Source organism: Pollicipes pollicipes, unplaced genomic scaffold (assembly GCF_011947565.3).
Source record: "Pollicipes pollicipes isolate AB1234 unplaced genomic scaffold, Ppol_2.1 Scaffold_4740;HRSCAF=5597_pilon_pilon_pilon, whole genome shotgun sequence".
Lineage (NCBI taxonomy): Eukaryota > Metazoa > Arthropoda > Thecostraca > Pollicipedomorpha > Pollicipedidae > Pollicipes > Pollicipes pollicipes.
The window spans coordinates 39,057,550-39,076,734 of NW_023596545.1; the positions used below are offsets into that span (position 1 = coordinate 39,057,550).

General features: G+C 53.5%; 2 protein-coding genes across 2 annotated transcripts; both read right to left on the reverse strand.

The window, feature by feature from the left end:
- Positions 1 to 3,854: 3,854 nt before the first annotated feature.
- Positions 3,855 to 4,361, reverse strand: LOC119098355 (uncharacterized protein K02A2.6-like). The gene has a single exon (XM_037221276.1). The coding sequence runs from the start codon at positions 4,359 to 4,361 to the stop codon at positions 3,855 to 3,857; it is 507 nt and encodes a 168-aa protein (XP_037077171.1).
- Positions 4,362 to 8,570: 4,209 nt separating this feature from the next.
- LOC119098793 (uncharacterized protein YMR196W) lies at positions 8,571 to 18,885 on the reverse strand (the record flags this gene model as incomplete). Its single annotated transcript, XM_037221835.1, is given in 11 exon segments — positions 8,571 to 9,652; positions 10,482 to 10,782; positions 12,046 to 12,198; positions 12,779 to 12,984; positions 13,368 to 13,527; positions 13,854 to 13,974; positions 14,708 to 14,852; positions 15,398 to 15,521; positions 16,147 to 16,464; positions 17,790 to 17,899; positions 18,632 to 18,885. Coding segments are annotated over 11 exon segments (2,089 nt in total), but the record flags the coding sequence as incomplete, so codon positions are not given.
- Between the last annotated feature and the right edge of the window lie 300 nt (positions 18,886 to 19,185).

Sequence of the window (19,185 nt, forward strand, 5' to 3'; positions counted from 1 at the left end):
GGGAGGCGGCGGGAGGAAGGTCGCGCCAGTTCAGGGTAGGCCAGACCGTGTGGGCGCGGACGTCTGGCGGCCCCCGACGGTGGCGGCGCGGCGAAGTGGTAGGCATCACGGGCCCCGCCTCGTATCAGGTAGACGTCGGCGAGGCCGTCTGGGACCGCCATGCGGACCAGCTCCTGCTAACAGCAAGATGGGAAAAGCAGCAGCCGACCGAGTCAGCTCCGCTGGAGCCGCCGCAGCAGCATCCGACCGACCCTGCTCCCGGCCGGCAGCAGCATCAGATCCCGGAGGCTCACAGCTCTCTCGGGGAGAGAGAAGAGGAGGAGGAAGAGCGACCGGCACCGGCCAGGGAGGAGGCAGGTGGTCACGACCAGACCACCACGGAGCCGGAATCAGCTCAACAGAACCGAGCTCCTGACGGGCCGGACGCCGAGTACCAGCAGACGGGGCAGCCGCGCGCCGTCAGCGCGCCGCCCCTGCGGACGGGGCAGGCGCACACGGCCAGCGCGCCGCGTCACGAGACGCAGCCGCGCCGATCAGCGCGCACCATCCGACCTCCGCTGCGTTTCAGCCTGTAGGGAAGCTCCAGTATGGGGGCGGAGGGCGTTGTATCGTAGCCTCGACATCATGGTTGTAGTTCATGGGCGCACCGCGAGTGGCGCCACTGTCGGGCGTTGCGGGGCAGTCGGCCCGGAGCCGCCGTGCTGTGCGTTTGCTTGTTCACACCTTGTAAATGGGACTCACGTTAACATCAATAAACAGTTGGGAGACACAACAAGAAGTTTGGCGATGCTCACTGGCTTGCGGTCCTGTGGAAAATCACTCGAAAAAAAGAAAGCTGGAACCGATCTTGAAAGGGCTTAAGGAGATTAAACCAAATGCCAATAATTCTGAAACACCTATCTGTACTGTTTTTTCTGTTCCATTAAATCCCCGCGCGGAGACCTCGTCGCCGCCGGCCTCCACGACCGCTGCCTGTGCGGACGGCCCGCCGTGCTCACACCGAGCGATAGTGAGGCCACCATCCGCCAGTCCAGCGTCTAGAACGAGCCCCGCGGTGGTCAGCTATAGCTGTATCCCATGTGGTACGGGCGACATCCGTCCGGAAAGTCTGCCGGGTGCGGGCTCACCGCTGGCACGGATGGTTTCTTCGCGCTCATGGCAAGCATCGTCTTGACTGCTGCGCTACCTGACGTTCGTGGGAAACATTCCGCAGGCTTTGGCCACAGTCGCGTCGGATTCCAGGGTGGGCATGTTGGGCGAGATATTGCGGCGCGCGGCGTACTATCCGCCGCGGGCCACATGCTGTTTTTTCAATGTGCCAGTACGGTTCTCGTTGCGTTAGGCCCGAGTGCTCATTCTGGACATGCGCGCCAGGACGATCAGTAGGTGGCGGCCCGTTAAAAACACCGACCCCACCGGGTTCAGAAAGTGAGACAGGCACCTTGTGGGGAGCCCTATCGGCCTGGCGCGTCGACGGCTGGACACTCGACGTCTTCACCTCGCTAAAATGTCCTCGCCGGCGGAGGAATCGCCGACCCTTCGGCGATTCTGAGATCCCGGCCCCTTTTTCTCTTTTTAGATAGTAAGGAACAAGCGTTCGGTAGGTCTTTCGAGTTAACATGCTCGCACCTAAATTCTGCTGTGCTATATGTGGTGTCGTTTCCAAGTCTTATTTATCAGTAATTGGTCTTAGACGCCATGTACTGCGCTCAAGCTCTTAACCTATATTTCAGACCCCGCGTCATGCGGCAATATACATGCGTTGTGCGCCACCGAACGCCAACGATATGAAAGGGAAGCCGTCACTAAAATATAGGACGGCTACCGTACATGGTAGTACATCGCATCCCTCTTTTCAACATATGTGCACTACACGCTAAAGGTCCAGGCGGTCGGGTTTCTTGAGAACTCGACCGCAACGGGAAGTTGGGATGTTTGGCGGTTCGTGGTCTGGTACCGCTACTGCTCTGGGGCTCGTCTGAGCGCAGGCAGCTCGTGGAGGTGGGCTGCTTTGCGCTGGCACCGTCCTGGCTGGGGTGGTGTTGTCCAAGCGAGTTGGAGACGGGCTGAGGCTGCGCAGGTGTCGCCGGTTCCTCCGATAGACGGCGCCGTTGGCCGCTCTGATGGTGTACGACCTTGGTTCAGGCCGCTGGTCCACGACGGTCGCTGGTTCCCATCGGCCGCTCTGAGGGTGCTGTACGCGGATGGGTTGTCCGGGAATGAGTGTTGACAGCTCAGTCGCATGTCGGTCGTGGTACGCCTTTTGGGTGGTCTGGCGTTCCACCAGGCGTGGCAGGACGTCGGCCTGCTCTCTTCTCGGTCGGGCTGTCATGGGCAAATTTCCCTGGACTTTCCGACGTTGGAGGATTTCGGCTGGGTTTGGCAGGTGACTGTCGATGGGCGTCGTCCGCAGGGTAAGGAGCGCCATGAGCACGTCACTGCCGCTCTCTAAAGCCTTCTTCATGGTCTGCTTCGGCGTTTGGATGGTCCGCTCTATGAAGCTGTTGCTCTCTGGAAAGTGTGGTGAGCTCGTGATGTGCTCGATGCTCCACTCCCTTGTGAAGCAGGCGAACGACTCACAGTCGTACTGTGGTCCGTTGTCACTCCTGATGGTGTCTGGGATGCCATAGTCCGCGAAGATTTCCTTCAGAGCGTTGATGACTGCTTTGCTGGTGCAGTGCTCCGGCATCCTCCTTACGATCGGGAACTTCGAGAAGTAGTCTGCGACGGCCAGGTACGTTTGGGAGTTCAGATGGAAAAGGTCTGTACCGATAATCTGCCATGGGCGCGTTGGCAGCTCCATTTGTGTCATCGGCTCCTTTTGTTGACTCCTCATGTGCTTTTGGCAGGCTTCGCACCTTGCCGTCTCCCTCTCGATGTCTCTGTTAATGTCTGGCCAGTAGACACATTCTCTTGCTCGCAGCTTGCACTTGACCCGTCCTTGGTGGCCTTCATGTATTTTTTGCAGGATTTCTTCCCTCATCTCTTGGGGGATGACGACTCTCTCCCCCTTCAGGACGAGTCCATCTTCCACCGCCAGTTCATCTCGGTCGGAGGGACGGAGGCAGGCCTTTTCGAGATCCAGGCCAGCCTGCGACGATGACGTCACGGAGTTCCGTCAGCGTTTTGCCGCGCGACGTTTCTTCCCTCAGCTCTTGGAGCTTTCCGGCACCGAAGTGCACGAGATGGATCTGCAGGTCGAGCTCAATGTGGCTGTTTTCTGCCGGCGGGAGGCGCGACAGTCCATCTGCGAGTAGCATCTGCTTGCCAGGTTTATAGGTGATCTGTACGTCGTAGTTTTGCAGACGCATCAGCATCCTCTGAAGTCTTGGTGGTGCTGCTCGGAGGTTCTTCAGTTGGATCATCTCAAGTGGCTTGTGGTCGCTCTCGACGATGAAGTCGTGGCCGAAGAGGTACGTGTGGAAGCGTTCGCACCCAAACACGACCGCCAGGAGCTCTCTTGCGATATTCGCGTAGCGCTGCTCGGCTTCTGACAGCGACTTTGAGGCGAACGCGATGGGCTTCCCGTCTTGCACGAGGGCGGCTCCCAGGCCTTTCTGCGAGGCGTCGACTTCCACTCGTGTCGGCTTCCTTGGATCGAAGTATGCCAGGGTCGTCTCCTTGCAGATTCGGTTTTTCACCTTTTGGAAGGCTATTTCGTGGGCTGATGTCCAGCAGAACTCGGCTTCTTTCTTCAGCAGTCCTCGGAATGGTTCTGTTGCATCTGACAGCTTTGGCATGAACGGCGGCATGTATGTGATGACGCCCAGGAACTCTTGAAGTTCCTTCTGGTTGGAGGGCGTTGCCATCGCTTTGATTTCCGTGACCTTGTCAGGGTCAGGGTGCGCTTCGTCTCAGTCATACGTGATGCCGTAAAACTTGATGGACTGCTGCTTGATGGCGCACTTCCTGCTGTTGAACGTCAGTCCGTGTTTCTTGGCGACGGTGAACAGGTGGTGGAGGCTTGCATCGTGGTCGGCTTCGTTCTTGCCGAAGACAGCCACGTCGTCTGCGATTCCCATTGTTCCAGGACATTCCTCCAGGATCTGGTCCATCTTGCGCTGGAACACGTCCTGGGACATGACCAGGCCGAACGGCATCCGGAGGTACCTGTGCCTTCCGAACGGGGTGTTGAAGGTAGTGAGGAACGAGCTCTGCTCATCAAAGGTCACCGACCAGTAGCCGTTCTTGGCGTCCAGCTTGCTGAAGACGGTGGCGCCTGTCAGCTTGTGCGTCAGCTCCTCCGGCGTTGGTGTCTTATGGTGACACCTTTTGACACCTTTTGACACACAGGCCTTGTTGAGGTCCTTCGGGTCAAGGCACACTCTAAGAGTTCCATCGCTCTTCTTGGTGCAGACCATGCTGTTGACTCAGTCTGTAGGCTCTTGGACCTTCTTGATTACACCTGTGGTTTCCATCTCGTCCAGCTGCGCCTTGAGTTGCTCTCTCAGGTGGATGGAGAACTTCCTCTGTGCGTGTATTACAGGTTGGGCGTCTTCCTTCAGCTCGATGTGATACTTCCCTGGGAACTTGCCGATCTTGTTGAACTGGTCCGGGTAGATTTTCACGAGGTCCTCAACCGTGTTCACCTTGCTGTCTGTGGCTGTGATCGCACAGTGCAGCGTCACCAGATTCAGCGGGCGGGAGCTTGGCAGTCCGACAATGGCTGGTCCTTCAGTATCCACCGCAAAGAACTTGGTTGGGGTCCAGCCGTTGGTGCCAAACCTGCGGGCAGTTCCATGCATCCATGCTGTTTGATGGTGGTGCCATTGTAGGCTGTGGGGATCACATCTGATTTCATAACATCAGCAGCCCGTGGCATACCTTGAGCAGTCAGGGAGTGAGGGAACATCTGCTGGTACATTCTCACAGGCAGGGTGTTGCCTTGAGCACCAGTGTCCACTTTCACTCTAAGGTTCACCAACAGTTTTTGTTTGTCCAGCCTTGTTCGCAGGTAGGTGAATGCCTCATCTCGAGTGTCTTCACTCACTGGGTTTGCACCTGCTACTTTGAGACTGTTGCTGGTCAGCTGACTGAACGGATCATTTTTGCTGATGGCATGCACTGGCCTGTTTTGGCTGTTTTGTTGTCTGCGGCTTGGCTGGTTGTACCTTTGATGCCTTTGCTCCTTGTTGGTTCCGTGACCTTGGTTTGCTGTCCCTAGGCTGTACATCTAGAGCCTCCCGACAGACAGTACTCCAGTGGTTCAGCTTTCCACACACCTTACATGTTGAACCAATGGCTGGGCACTCTTGTTTGTGAAGATGAGCTTTGTAGCCACATCTGGTGCACGTTTTGTTACCTTTGTGGCTTCTTTGCACATAGTGCACTACTTGGTTGGCATCTTTGGACTGGACGCTCTTCACTTGTTGCATGTGCTGCATGGACGCTTCATGTGCGCGACCCACCTCCAGCACTTTGTCCAGGTTGAGAGTGTTATCTTTGCTGAGGAGCTCTTTCTGAACCTGAGCATGGCATGTGCCGATGACAAGTTGTTCCATGACCCTTTCATTAAATTCCTGGTCCTCCCTGAAGGCACACTTTTGGGCCTGGTGTTTGCATCTGGATGCAAAGTCATCAAACGACTCACCTTCCTCCTGCTTCAGGCGTTGGAGGAACAGCCTGGCCACTCTGAAGTTGGTCTTAGGCTCAGCTTGGGTCTGGAACTTGTCCCATACCTTTTTGGGATCCTTCTCTTCCTCTGCTGGGAGCCCCCATGAGTTGCAAAATCTCAGGCCTGGCTCTCCTGAGAACAGCAAGATATGGTCCGCTTGTTTTTCTTTTTTTGATTTCTTTCACTGAGAAGAACAGTTCACACTTCTGCTTGAAGAGCTTTAGGGCAAGGCTTTGGCCAGCAGCTTCCCAATCCTTTTGAGGTATGAAAGAATCAGACATTTTCTTGTCTTCTGCGGCGATTGCGACGTACGTGACGCGCACTATTGAAGCCCTTAATTTGGCTTATCGCAGCTAGATATTTCTTCCCTCTATTTTAGATTGTGCTGCAGTTGAGCCTAAGACCAACTTCAGAGTGGCCGGGCCGTTCCTCCAACGCCTGAAGCAGGAGGAACAGCCTTCTCAGTACACCAGTCTCTTCGGAGGCGTGGGTTCGAATCCCACCGCTGCCACCATGTGGTGTCGTTTCCAAGTCTTATTTATCAGTAATTGGTCTTAGACACCATGTACCGCGCTCAAGCTCCTCATCTATATTTCAGACCCCGCGTCATGCGGCAATATGCAAGCGTTGTGCGCCACCGAACGCCGACGATATGAAAGGGAAGCCGTCACTAAAATATAGGACGGCTACCGTACATGGTAGTACATTGCACTATATGCCGTGATCTCTTTTAGTGCTTACTTCCCATCGCAGTTATCAGCATGTCTAATATATAAATATGTCGCTAATGTGTGTTGTTCTTTGACGTGCCCACCCCGCCTGTTATTTGGCGAACAGTATATAGGAAAAAAGGCAGATTAATGAGTAATGTGCGCCCTGAGTTGTGTGCCATGAGAGGACGCGTCGTAGTCAGGTCCATGTTTACATGCCATATTAATTATCTTGCATGGCTCATATGCTGTGCACAGCTTGGGGCGACTCTGGATTTTCCACGGGTGTAATGCAATAATTGTTATCACAACGGGCTAAATGCGTCACAGGTGCTCTGCGTTATGACTCCTCAGAGCCGATGAGGGATTCCGGCGTGCAGAGGTGTGATTCTGGCGATTGAGGATAATACGCTGGGGGGAATTCCGACGTGCCGATGAGGGATTCCGGCATCATTTTGTGACGAGAGAAAGTGGCGTGTGCTGCTCGTGTTAGGACGACAGCATCTGTTTCATAAAAGCCCATGTGATGTTGGCGCGCCAAGGTTTTCGCCACCACTTGCGGTCGCTCCCTGCTAGTCGGCTTATGATAGAGTATTGCCTTCATGCAATTGTCTGCAGATCAGTACCGTTGGCCAATTAACCAGCAGCCGTCATTAACAATACGTATAATTAATCTCAGCAAATATGATTATTACCCGTAGACACATTACTCCCACGGAGCCGTTTTTCCTCTCGTGAGATCCATTATTCGTAAGTACAATTGCCATAGTATTCGCCTACTATGTCGCCAGGTTGCAAACAATCGTGAACTTGGCGGCCAGAATCGTCTCGGGGCCGTGACATCCCCGTCTGCGTAAATTAGGTGTATGTGGTGGCGTCTTTTGCGCTTCGGGCACATTACTTCTTTATTTTGTTCGCTCCGCGTCTTGATTTCACTAATACATTGTTGCGTTCATCGTTTTTACTTTATTCTTCTTGCTTTTACTTACTCTTGTTATGTTGACATCTAGACATTTAACGGGGCTTTGAGTTACCCGGAGAAAAGATGACTTACACTTTGCAAGTTGATGCGGCCAAGCATTGCAATGAAATCAACGTGGAAATTGAAAACGCTCGCGTGAAAACCACTGCAGATATGGGAGGCCGGGTTATTAGACCGCACTCATGCCAATAACGAAGAAACTGTTGGTGGTGGGTGCACATAAGTAAGCGGCCAAAGGCGTAGAATCTAACGGATAGTATGACAATGTGCCGATTACAGGTTTGCATGCGTAGCAGATAAGAAGCTGACTAGCGCGAACGGCTGAACCGTGCACGCGCGAACTGCTGGAAACAGCCAGGCTGAATATTGGGCTATCGTCGCATCAGTAACAAGAATATCATTGCTGATGGGCGCATATATTCGTACGCCTATCACGCAAAGTTAACTGTCAAGTATGAACATTCGTTTTGTGGGCTTCTATTCAGCAAAGCCGTCAAGATTCAGTCGTCTTTGGAAGCGAGTGCGTTGCCTTCTGGCTGCCATGTCAAGCCTGGTGATGACGGAACGTCTGTGGAGAGTGGGGAACAAAAAACATAACTTTTGCCCGTCCTTCATGTGCATTTTATGTCCATGCGCGTGGTCCCTCCCATTTTGTTTGTAGATTGCTTGTTTTTTAATCTTCCACTTCAAAACGTCAGTCTTAGTGCAGCCTGTCTCCTCTAGATTCCAGTCAAACCCTCCAATCCTGACTGTTCCCGCGATCTCAGAGTCGTGATCACGGCATCCCAAGAAATCCAAAGGGCATTCCACAGTGCGTTATCTTAAGCATGCTTCTCAATGCTTGTTAACTTTTTAATGGCTCCGGCTCATTCTTTCTCTGTTCCGTTTTGCTTTAATGTCGGCAGCACCGAAGTCTTCACGCATGCAACTTTCGTGTTACGTACGTATTTGTTATGCTTGCTGATTTTGTGTCGCCTGCCCATCGTGGAGTTCCTTCCTGAGCGCAGTTTGTGGGGGTGATGGGTGCACAGTGGTTGGGACGATGTGCACTGGTGCCGTTTGTGCTCAACCCTGCATTCTGCAGGAGCACAGTTAACTCCGACACCACTGAGGTTGACCAGGAAAAAAGCGATCCAAAGAACCTCAAAAAGTTGTGAATAACTCTTTCCATTCGTCTTCCTGTCGCCTTCAGCATGGATACAATTTGACAACAGGGCGACACGAAGCTTTCCACGTGTTTGTTTTTTGGCCACAGACACGAAACTTGGCAAAAGGCAAAAGCATTCAGTTTATTTTGTGACAGTAAAGTCCACTTCCATGGCAGTGCATTTGAGAAGCAGGCCGGCCGGAGAGCTCCGACTACTACGATACGGCAGCATCCCGTGGCTAAAGATACCCTCCACCTCAACTCGGCTGAGTATCGCAATACAATCGACCGCTTCACAGGCGGGACCGAATGGTACCAACTAAGTCGACAGCATCTCATCATGTCTCAGCTACGTCAACCAGTCTGAGCCAATAACACTGTGTTCTCGCCACCGCATACAAAAGCAGCTGAGACTGCCTTGTCACCTTAGAAGCGGTCGAGTAATCCCATATCTCTTCTCCAGCAACACGCTCGTAAAGAATACGACATTCAACATGCCAGAACCGCACATCCCACGAAGGTTCATTATCAATAAAAAATGTAATATATAGAAACACATAGAATGGCTCTTTGCATTACACCGATTTCTACAAGGCTTTCAGAACTACGTTGGATTTAAGAAGAGCTCCCTCACCGTGCTGCTTGCCTAGATAGACAGCAGCTCTGGATTCCACCGCGGTCTCAGCACACGACCTCAGAGATGCCGTACGCCCCCCGTCTCGTTTCCAGTTCTAGCGCATCAGCTCCACGTTCGGTGCCTCAAGAGAGGCGTTTCGCGGCTCATGAACAGCCCTACAGTCTCGTGCTAATCCACCGCGCGGTTTTGAGGTGCGATTGGCCCCACATTACCCTCGCCCCTTGGCATGGCGTAGCCCAGCCGCTTCGACGCCACTCTCCTGGCTGGCACCGGCCCGCTCCGGTCGGTGCGTCTAGTCACCGCCGGAAGTCCGGTCCTCCGCAGCTGGCCACGTGTCGACTTCGGCCCGCCAGCGCTCCTCGCGCTCACGGCTGGGCGTCGTAGCGCCAGGCGAGGCCGGCGTGTCGCACGCCCAGCTTCATCATTAGGCAGTTGACGATGAGCGAAGTCCAGCCGGTCTGGTGGGAGGCGCCGCAGCCGCGGCCCGAGTCCCCGTCGAAGTACTCGTAGAAGAGGACCAGGTCGCGCCAGAACGGGTCCTCTGCGTACTGGGCAGAGTTGCCTACCGAAGGAGGGCGCGGGTTGAGGTGGGAGAGTGATTCCAACTCAGGACAGTTGACAGACGGCACTCGTCCTCAGACTGTGAGGTCTAACGTGTCCGACAACCAGCCTAGCTTGAAACGCAGCGATCCGTAGTCCGTGGTCTCCAGCTAAGCGCATAGTTGTGTGGTCGGGATTTGAAGAGGTAGTGGTAAGCACGGCATTTGGTCAGTTGTTATAGCTGTATGCATGTCGGATTGATCTCACTGTGCCATTCTCATCGTTTTCTAGGTTGTATCATGCCAACAGCTTTGCGTATCATTAAGCTATTGGTCACCATGCAATTGCTGCCTCCTGCTGGGATCTGGCCATGATGTGGCAGTGTAGCCTGATCGTGACGTTTAAATGGGACCGTGACGTTTAATGGCATCGCGACGTTTAAATGGGACCGTGACGTTTAATGGCATCGCGACGTTTAAATGGGACCGTGACGTTTAATGGGATCGCGATGTTTAAATGACTTTTTGGTTTAATCTCACATCTGACGCTGATCTCGATCTCACACATGATCAGACTTCTCATGCATCTCTCTCATGACGCTTCGCTGGTATCTTCCAGCGATGTTTTGTTGAAACGTGGCGCATGACATCCCGCTGAGTTCACCATATTATCAGGTTATGTCGCCGCACTATTTCGCTCCGCTCTTTCAACGACATTACGCTGTGCCTTACCTAGATATTCTGTTCGGATGTCACCTGGCATTCCTCTAGGATACCTCACCTTACCTCGTGCCGCGACCAGATTGTGACACTCGGCTGAGACCCAGCACGCCACACCGGGCGTCCTCTCACCGTGGCAGGGCCGGCGCCCGTCCTCTCCAGGCACGAAGAGCCGGATGAGGCGGGCGGCCAGCTCGCAGGCCACCTCGCGCAGCGTCAGCTGCCGTCCCGAGCCGACCGGACACTCGACCGTCAGCCTCTTGCCGTAGAAGAAGTAGTAGCGGTCGAGAGCCTCAATCAGCAGGAAGTTGACGCACAGCCAGATGGGGCCACGCCAGTTGGAGTTGCCACCGAACAGGTGCGTGTTGGACTCGCCAGACACGTACGGCACCGAGTACCGCTCACCGTTTAGCGAGATCACAAACGGGTGGTCCTGCGGGAGAGTTGCCTCAGTCAGGAACGGGTGGTCCTTCGGGAGAGGTGCCTCAGATCATGAACGGGTGGCCCTTCGGGAGAGGTGCCCCATGCCACGAACGGGTGGTCCTGCCGGAGAGGTACATCAGTCACGAACGGATGGTCCTGCGGGAGAGATGACTCAGTAACGAACGCTTGGTCCTGTGGGAGAGGTGCTTCAGTCACGAACGGATGCCCCTGCGGGAGAGGTGCCTCAGATCACGAACGGCTGGTCCTGTGGGAGAGGTGCCTCAGATCACGAACGGGTGGTCCTGTGGGAGAGGTGCTTCAGTCACGAACGGATGCCCCTGCGGGAGAGGTGCCTCAGATCACGAACGGCTGGTCCTGTGGGAGAGGTGCCTCAGATCACGAACGGGTGGTCCTGTGGGAGAGGTGCCTCAGATCACGAACGGGTGGTCCTGTGGGAGAGGTGCCTCAGATCACGAACGGGTGGTCCTGTGGGAGAGGTGCTTCAGTCACGAACGGGTGGTCCTGTGGGAGAGGTACCTCAGATCACGAACGGGTGGTCCTGTGGGAGAGGTACCTCAGATCACGAACGGCTGGTCCTGTGGGAGAGGTACCTCAGATCACGAACGCATCGTCCTGCGTGTTCCAGGCGCCAGACTGAAGGGAAACGTTCTGAGCGCTTTGAAATGTACTTGGGAGATGCATGCGCACATTACTTTACGACGATCACTTCAAGACAATGCAGATATTTGTTGACATAAGGACGTGTTTTAATATGTTCACGTAAGGGTAATCAATATATATATATATATATATATATATATATATATATATATATATATTATATGTATATAACACAGCTATATCTCCACAGTACAAAGAGCCATGGATGTTATTTGCACTCATGGCGTATCGGATGCGACTCCTTTACTTAGTGGATAGGGTAATTTGTACAACTACAAGGCGAACGTTCCTGTGTCCCCAAACTGAGCGAAGCATGTTTGGAACTCACGATTCGATGTAATTAGAAGGCGAGCTGGGACAGTCTTTTGCGCATCAAGCTGCACATTTATGCCAGGCTGGACTCGCTGAGTTGACCTTTACCGGAGCTGATCATAGCACATGCAGGTATCACCCGTAACCCGCCACTGTCTCGTGCTGGCCACGTGAGGTACTTCCATCCTTGGGAATCGCCACGTGACGTAGTTTTACCGTTGGGAATGGTCACGTCATGTGCTTTCATCCTAGGAAATGGTGACCTAAGCTGAGATCCCACCTTGTGCTTCTTCGAGAGGGAGCGCACGCCGTACGGGCTGAGGAACTCCTCCTCATCCAACAGGTAGCGCAGGACGCTGACCAACTGCTTCTCGGTGGGAATGCCGAGGAGGAAGTTGTCCAGTCCGTCCTCCGAAGACGTCATGTAGGCCACCTGCCGGTGGGACGCCAATGGCGTCAGACAGCTGCCGGTGGGCACCCAGTGACGCCAGACAGCTGCCGGTCGGTGCCCAGTGACGTCAAACAGCTGCCGCTCGGCGCCCAGCGACATCAGCCAACGCCGTCCACAGAGCTTACGATGTTGTGCGCACGCGTGGCGCGTTGGATGCGACTCTCTTAATGGTCAGGATGCCTTGTCAACTATGGTTGGATGGCGATAGTGTAGTGGTTAACGCATTTGCGTTAACCACTGCGCGTCTGGGAAAGCAGAGGTACGGGGTTCGATTCCCCGCGGTGTCCGCCTTTCCCGCCAGCGTGAAAGACGGGCGACGCCGAAAAGCCTCAGCGGCTGATTACGTTATAAATCCCGATGACAACAGCATCTACAATGCAAGGCAACAGTTGCCCCTAAACTGAGCCGCCCTTATCACTCAAAAACCCAGCGATACTATTTTGGTCGAACAAACGTTCGCACATTCAGCTATGTAGAACACACTTTCTGTGCCTCGAGTACCACTTCAAGTCCACCTAAACAACATCACATCCGTGACCAGTCATCTCTTTCAGTCTCGTACCCTTCCAAAGAGGTCCTTTCGGTTTTGCATGAACCACTGCGTGCGCTTCCAGAACCCGGTGAGTTTCCTGACGCGCGCGCCCTCGAGCACGAGACAGGCAAAGAGCGGGATCAGGCCGACCATCGAGCGCACGCGCAGCGGGATCGAGCAGCCTGACTCGGTCCGGATGAAGTCGTAGTAGAAGCCGTCCTGTTCGTCCCACAGGCCTGCGGTGGGAGGCGAGCATCAGTGACCCAGAGGTCCCTGGTTCGAATCTCACATATATTTTTCCAGCCCCACGCGGTGTCAATGGGAAAGGTCGCGACGCCAATGACGCTGACAGATACATTTATTTTTTACCAACACAATTAGTGCCGTTCACCTTTTTGCATCTTTTGGAAATGAGTGTGATAAAAGCACGTTAATATTACCACTTGCTTTTCTAGTTACAGCGTGGGATGGAAGTTCGACATCATGCCCTGGATTTATCTAGAACGCCGGGCAATGATGCATTGAACCACGATTGAAACGATATACTGATGGGAAGTGCCTCCCTTCATTCATGAACGATGCACTGTCGAGACAGATTCTTCCCTCCTCCGTTTCGGACCTTCTCCCTGTCCTGCGCTGTTGATGGCATCCATGATGTGGATAAAGTGCTCGAAGAACTTGGACGCCATGTCCTCGTAGGTAGCGTCCACCTCCGCCAGCTCCAGGGCGATGTCCAGCATGACGACGCAGTAGAAGGCCATCCACGCCGTGCCATCCGCCTGGCAGCGGAGAAGACCGGAGTTGGAGGCTACTGAGCACTCTGGGGTGCAGCGGCGAGGGCGGACATACGTTTAGACCGGAATAGGTAGTATCCGGTACAGGATACATATCAAAATAGCCCAATTTTAAAGATAAAAGCGTGGGGCTGCATATTTCCTCGAACGTTAGGGAGTGTCCACGGCTTCGATTAATACGGCCTTTGATCAGGGGCATCACTGGGCAGTATTAAGGAGAATACATGACTGATCAAGACAACGTGCACGCAGGCGGAGACGGTCGGGACGGTGGGCCGGCCCAACGGTCATTAGATGCCGTCATCTCTAACCTGCTCCAGCTGTCCGTGGATGGGCAGGGGTTTGGAGCGGTCGAAGATGCCGATGTTGTCCAGGCCCAAGAAGCCTCCGGAGAAGATGTTCTTCCCCCGCGGGTCCTTCCGGTTCACCCACCTGGATCATAATGATGAAAGCCGTGGTGGGATACACACACACACACACACACACACACACACACACACACACACACACACACACACACACACACACACACACACACACACACACACACACACACACACACACACACACACACACACACACACACACACACACACACACACACACACACACACACACACACACACACACACACACACACACACACACACACACACACACACACACACACACACACACACACACACACACACACACACACACACACACACACACACACACACACACACACACACACACACACACACACACACACACACACACACACACACACACACACACACACACACACACACACACACACACACACACACCACACACACACACACACACACACACACACACACACACACACCACACACACACACACACACACACACACACACACACACCACACACACACACACACACACACACACACACACACACACACACACACACACACACACACACACACACACACACACACACACACACACACACACACACACACACACACACACACACACACACACACACACACACACACACACACACACACACACACACACACACACACACACACACACACACACACACACACACACACACACACACACACACACACACACACACACACCGATGACCTTTTTGCTTTTCACAGGGTAATCGAACATCGCGTGCTCACCAGGTGAAGTTGAGCATGAGCTTTTGGAAGCAGCGCGCCAGGAACTTGGTATCGCGCTGCTTGCGCGGCCCGGTGCCCTTGAACACCTTCCGGACGGCCCAGGCGTGCACCGGTGGGTTGACGTCGTCGAAAGCGAACTCGTACGCTGCCAAACGGAAGCCTGCGTCGTCAGGCAGCTCCGCACAGTGACAGGGCGTGCGGAGCTGCAGCACCGCGGACGCTCAATCGCTTACGGCCGGTTACGACGTCGCCCGGATGGAGCGGTGACCTAAGAAGTGTGACAAACAATTCATGAGACATTGGTAGTAGCCTTATTCCTCATAGAAAAACCAGAAGGATGGATATATATATATATATAAATATATATATATATATATATATATATGTTCATGTATCTAAGTGCGCTTTTACTAAAAAGAAAGTTGCGTTTCTCCTCCGTTCTCTTCCACGAGGGATAAGGCTGTTGCTAGCATCTTATCTATATGCAAAATGTTCCTCGCAAATGCACTTAGCATCTTGCATAAAAGGATAGGAGTTTAATAAATATCGCGACTCCAAATGCAACTGGAAATTTGCTCGCCGCACGTCCGGACCTCTGCGGTCGTTTCGCCATCAGTTTCCCGGTTCGAGATGGTCATTTCAAACGGTCGTGCTTTCCCTCTCTCTCCGTTTATATATATCCGTGCCCACCTGGTATCTGGCCGTTAGGGTGCATGTACCACTCCCGGAGAAAGAGCATAAGCTGACCCTTGGCGAAGTCCACGTCCACCAGCGCGAACGGCACCATGTGGAATGCCAGGTCCCAGGAGGCGTACTGCAAGGACGTCGAGATGGCTCAGGTGCAGGTGACAGGCGGTGGTCGGTGGTCGGCCAGTGGCAGCGGGGACGAATTACTTACGTCACTCGAAAGCGTGAATTCTTTATAAAAGTTGCAAAGTAAAACATGGGTGATCATGGCCCATGGCTGACAAGCGAAGATGAGCATTGTTACGGGTTAGAAGCATGAGAATCGGTAAATCTCTAGTCTGTAGCGTCTTACCAACGGCCGGCGTTTTACAATGGTTCTTTGAGGGATGCTTTCTTTAATGTTTGCTCTATCGACGAAATGCTGGTATATTAAAAATAGGATGTGCTCTAAATTGCACATAGTCGTGACCGGTCTAGCTTTTTCCCCGCGAAAGCTGTTCCGACATAACTCGCCTTCGCTCACTACCAACGACCGCCACGGCCGCCGCTACCTCCAGGGTGCTTCTACCTTACACACCCCAGGGGACCTTACACACCCCAGGGGACCTTACACACCCCAGGGGACCTTACACACCCCAGGGGACCATCGTCCCTACCCAGGGTTAACAACCCCAGTTCTCACTCGTGGATACTGCCCCGCTCACCCATGGGTGAACGCTTCCACTGCGGTCCAGAGGCACAGCCCCGCTCACCCAGGGGTACTCCCACTTGTCGGGCATGGAGATGACGTCACGGTTGAAGAGGTGCATCCAGTCGTTGTTGCGGCCCCGGCGGCGCTCTGGCGGCGGCGGCGGCTGCTCGGGGTCGCCCTCTAGCCAGTCCTTGATGACGTAGTGGTAGAACTGCTTCGTCCAGAGCAGGCCGGCCAGGCCCTGCCGCGCTACGTTTGTCTCCTCAGCGTTGAGCCGCGCCGGAATCGCCCGCGCGTAGAAGGCGTCCGCCTCCGCCTTCCGCTTTGAGAACACAGCGTCGAACGGCTCCCCCAGCGACGGTGACGCGGCCTCGTCGTCCTGGGGGAGGGTGGGGATCAAACACGGAGTGATTTGAGTAATGCGGAGGCAGGACGGAATCTGACGATTAGTTGTTTGTCCCAGTGTGGTGACGAAAAACTACGTCATGGTGGCGAGGCCTCTCGCTGGTCAGGCCTCGCAAGATAGGATATATATATATATATATATATATATATATCAGGATCGTCTTTGCTCTTTTGCTATCGCCAAGCACACGGTTAACATGTGAATTGTCCTGAGAATGAACGATCAGCATTCTTTCCAATTCCCAACGGACCTGGCGGGACTGTCAATGGCCACATCATCCCAGGAACAAGATGGCTTAGTGCTAAAAAATATATGAAACTGAAGCACGGCTAGACCGAGCTTCGCGCAGTATTTGCTGTCGCAGGGATTTTTTCCGGATCCTTATATTACGTGCAACAATTTCGTGTCGAGTGCACCGTGATGGTCTTATGGGCGCAGATATTTGCGTTGGCTGGCGCGCTCGACAACAGAACTATCGCTGCATGGCAAACATGTTTTAGACATCCTGGCTGACGGGCTCTGTAAGTTTAGCTTGGTCACTGTTGTATTCACTGGTGGCCTTACGCACACATGCAAATGTACGCCACCTTAAGTGGCCCAGTGACTGTGCGAAGTGGTATGAACAAAAGTGGACGGTAACGTTGTCAAGCCAAGATGCTTTGAAGGCCCTTCCCTGTTCACAACGCTGGGGCGTCGGTGGGACAGTCGGTGCACTGAAGTAAACGCCCATAGAACAACCGGTGATCTGGAGTGGAACTCGGTGAACCAATGTTTTAGGCTGGGTTCAAAGTGCGGATATACTGGTGAGTCGGCAATCACATTCAACCGCTTTGAAGTATATGCTCCCAAACTATCATCGATGTGCCATTCACTGCAGCAAAATGCGCGGAAACACTGGTGAGTCGGCAATCACAGTCAACCGCTTTGAAGTAACTATCATCGGTGTGTCATTCACTGCAGCAAAATGCGCGGAAACACTGGTGAGTCGGCAATCACAGTCAACCGCTTTGAAGTATATGCTCCCAAACTATCATCGGTGTGTCATTCACTGCAGCAAAATGCGCGGAAACACTGGTGAGTCGGCAATCACAGTCAACCGCCATAAAGTATGTGCTCCCAAACTATCAGCGGGGTGCCATTCACTGCAGCAAACCATTATCCGTCCAGGGACACTGCGTTTTTCACATCAGAGCATTTCCCCTCAATATGCACTAAAACATCAACGTTCCAGGCAAAGAAATAGACCAGCAAAGTTGACGGCAAGCATACACGCGTTGTATAGCGCGTGTCCGGCTTACCTGGAACAGTCGCGAGTCGAGTGTGACGCTCTCCCCGGCCTTGACGTGCAGCACGTAGTGGGCGCCAACCTTCGTGCCGTGGCCTTTAGGATTCACACAGTCCTTTTTACCTGTGTATGAGAGAAGCAAGGAGAGACCGTCGGTCAGTGCTTCGCCGGTCGAAAGGCGACAGTGCGAAGCATGCATCGAAACCCGACTTGTTCGGTTAAGACCAAGTGATGGCGCATCTCATTTTTACGAAATGCTTTGAAACATGAATTCGACACAACACATATGTCTACAGACCTGACAATAGTCTCATGTATGCATGATCAGATCCTTCAAGTTCGATTGACGAATAGCTATGCATTTTTAAACATCCAAATGGTAGCAGCCTGTAACACCTACCCAAACACCTGCCCACATCCCCTTTCGTCGGTCTCTGGTACATGACCTGGTTTGATATGCCTGTCACAATCTGCCACGAATAGAGTGAATGCAGAAGACCACCTTGGTGGAGTGGGATGGGGAGGGGGTGAGAGATCGTCGTTATTGTGGCTTTATAAGATACTAAGCCATTGAAATTATATGGCGTCGCCGCCTCCCACCTTGACAAGAGGGGTGGGGCACTGCGGAAGTCAAACCCCGCCCTAAAAAGGGGAGGGCGGGGGGCTATGCGGCTAGTGGCTTCCGCTTTCGTTAGCATCACGAAGCATTCTAAAACGGACATCCCATAGCAAAATTTTGTTCGATTTTGCTTTAAGTAAAACAAATGTGTCATTCTTTGCCCGCCTTAACTCGCCTCGGGTCCACCAAATGATAACACCCCCTTCAGATTGACCCCCCCCCCGCCATCAGCTTACCGTTTATCACATGGTCATGGAATGAGTCCTTGACGAAGGGGGTGCGGTTCTGCCCGCCGTACAGGCGCTCGAAGTTGGTCTCGTTCTCTGTGAAAAGCAGCTCGGGCGAACGGCCGTCCACGTCCGCCACCTCCCAGTGGTACGGAAGCAGCGTGTCGTGGGTGCAGCGCACCCGGCCAGGGCCCTCGCGCGATATGCGTGGCTTCATTGTGCACCCTTCGTGGGTGCAGCCCCACGACCAGGTGTTGCGAAACCTGCGGAGGAGGGTGGAGACACGATGAGGAAGGAAGGCCGCGGTACTTGCGAATCGACGATTAAATGTGTGAAGTGAAACTGGCCGCGGCAGTGGTGAGAAGCTGCCGATTTGCGTTGCTGGCATGGTGGCTCCTTTACAATACTGTCATGCCTATGACATTGTGAACTACTATACTGCTACACCGATTACACGTTTTTTTACAACAGATTTCACTTCTTTCACGACTTCAAACGCCGCCCGAAGGTTAGGGTGACCACATGGAGGCCGTCTATCAGACGAATCCTTAGTGAGGGAAAAT